Source organism: Mesitornis unicolor, unplaced genomic scaffold (assembly GCF_000695765.1).
Source record: "Mesitornis unicolor isolate BGI_N332 unplaced genomic scaffold, ASM69576v1 scaffold396, whole genome shotgun sequence".
Classification (NCBI taxonomy): Eukaryota; Metazoa; Chordata; class Aves; order Mesitornithiformes; family Mesitornithidae; genus Mesitornis; species Mesitornis unicolor.
In genome coordinates this window covers 29,226-30,106 of record NW_010190022.1, presented here as the reverse complement: position 1 = coordinate 30,106, position 881 = coordinate 29,226, and the positions used below count along the sequence as shown (strand labels likewise).

Below are 881 nucleotides of genomic sequence, written 5' to 3'. Positions count from 1 at the left end.
CCCAGGGGCGCCGCCGGAGAGCTATTCTCGATCCGCACTTGCTTCAAGTTCCTATTCGCTGCCATCTTTAGACCTCGCTCCTTCCTCGCCGGTTTTCTCAGGGGACGCGAAGGCCGTTTGAGCAACGTCCACCTCTAACCGGAGCCAGTTCAAAATGGCGCCGCCGTCTACCTCAGCGAGTTGTAAAGTCCCTACGGAGAGCCCCGCCCACCGTCGCCCGCGCCACTGCCCCTTCTCGTTGTGGGCGCGGGGAGGGCTTCGCGCATGCGCCGTCCTGCGCGGCGGGGTTGGGGCGGGGGGGTGGCGGCAGGAGGGTGGCGCGGGCGCTGGTGGCGTCTTGTCTGGTGTTGGGCTCTGTTGTCCCTTTTTCTGTTCCGCCACTGAAAGGGAGCAGGCAGTTTGGGAGCAGTCCCAGACGCAATCATGTTGGATCGGAGCAGTTATCTCGGAAGCTCCGCCGCAGTCCGTCCCCAGGCAGAAGAGCCTCTTGCTGGGGTCTCCCTGAGGGAAGGCAGGCAGGCAGTGTGCCCCTGTGGGTCGCTGCTGGAGAGGGAGGCAGGAATAAGATGAGAGAGGGCGAGGCGGGAATAGCCCGAGGAAGGCACGGCCGAGAACTGTGGAATGGCATAGGAGACGGCAAGGAGGAGCTGCAGAGAGAGCATTTGCCGAGTTAGGTGTTGGAGAGAAATGTGAGTGCAGAGAGGCCTTGTTACATCTGCTGTTGGCAGAACAATATCTTACAGGGCAACAGCTTTCTTTATAAAGGTGATGACTGTCTCCTAAATGGTTGTGAAGTCAAACATTTCCTTCCTTGGGTGCACCTTCTTGTAGCTAGGACTATGTGTCTATCTCAGCAACACAGAACTACCTTTCCTCACCTG

General features: G+C 59.0%; 1 protein-coding gene across 1 annotated transcript in view; it reads right to left on the bottom strand.

Moving 5' to 3' along the window:
* Positions 1 to 180, bottom strand: part of PSPC1 (paraspeckle component 1) — a 37,753-nt gene extending 37,573 nt beyond the window's left edge. The window contains exon 1 of the mRNA XM_010186234.1: positions 1 to 180. This exon is cut by the window's left edge and continues 307 nt beyond it. Within this exon, the coding sequence (XP_010184536.1) occupies positions 1 to 65 (65 nt within the window). The 5' untranslated portion in view covers positions 66 to 180.
* Positions 181 to 881: the final 701 nt, after the last annotated feature.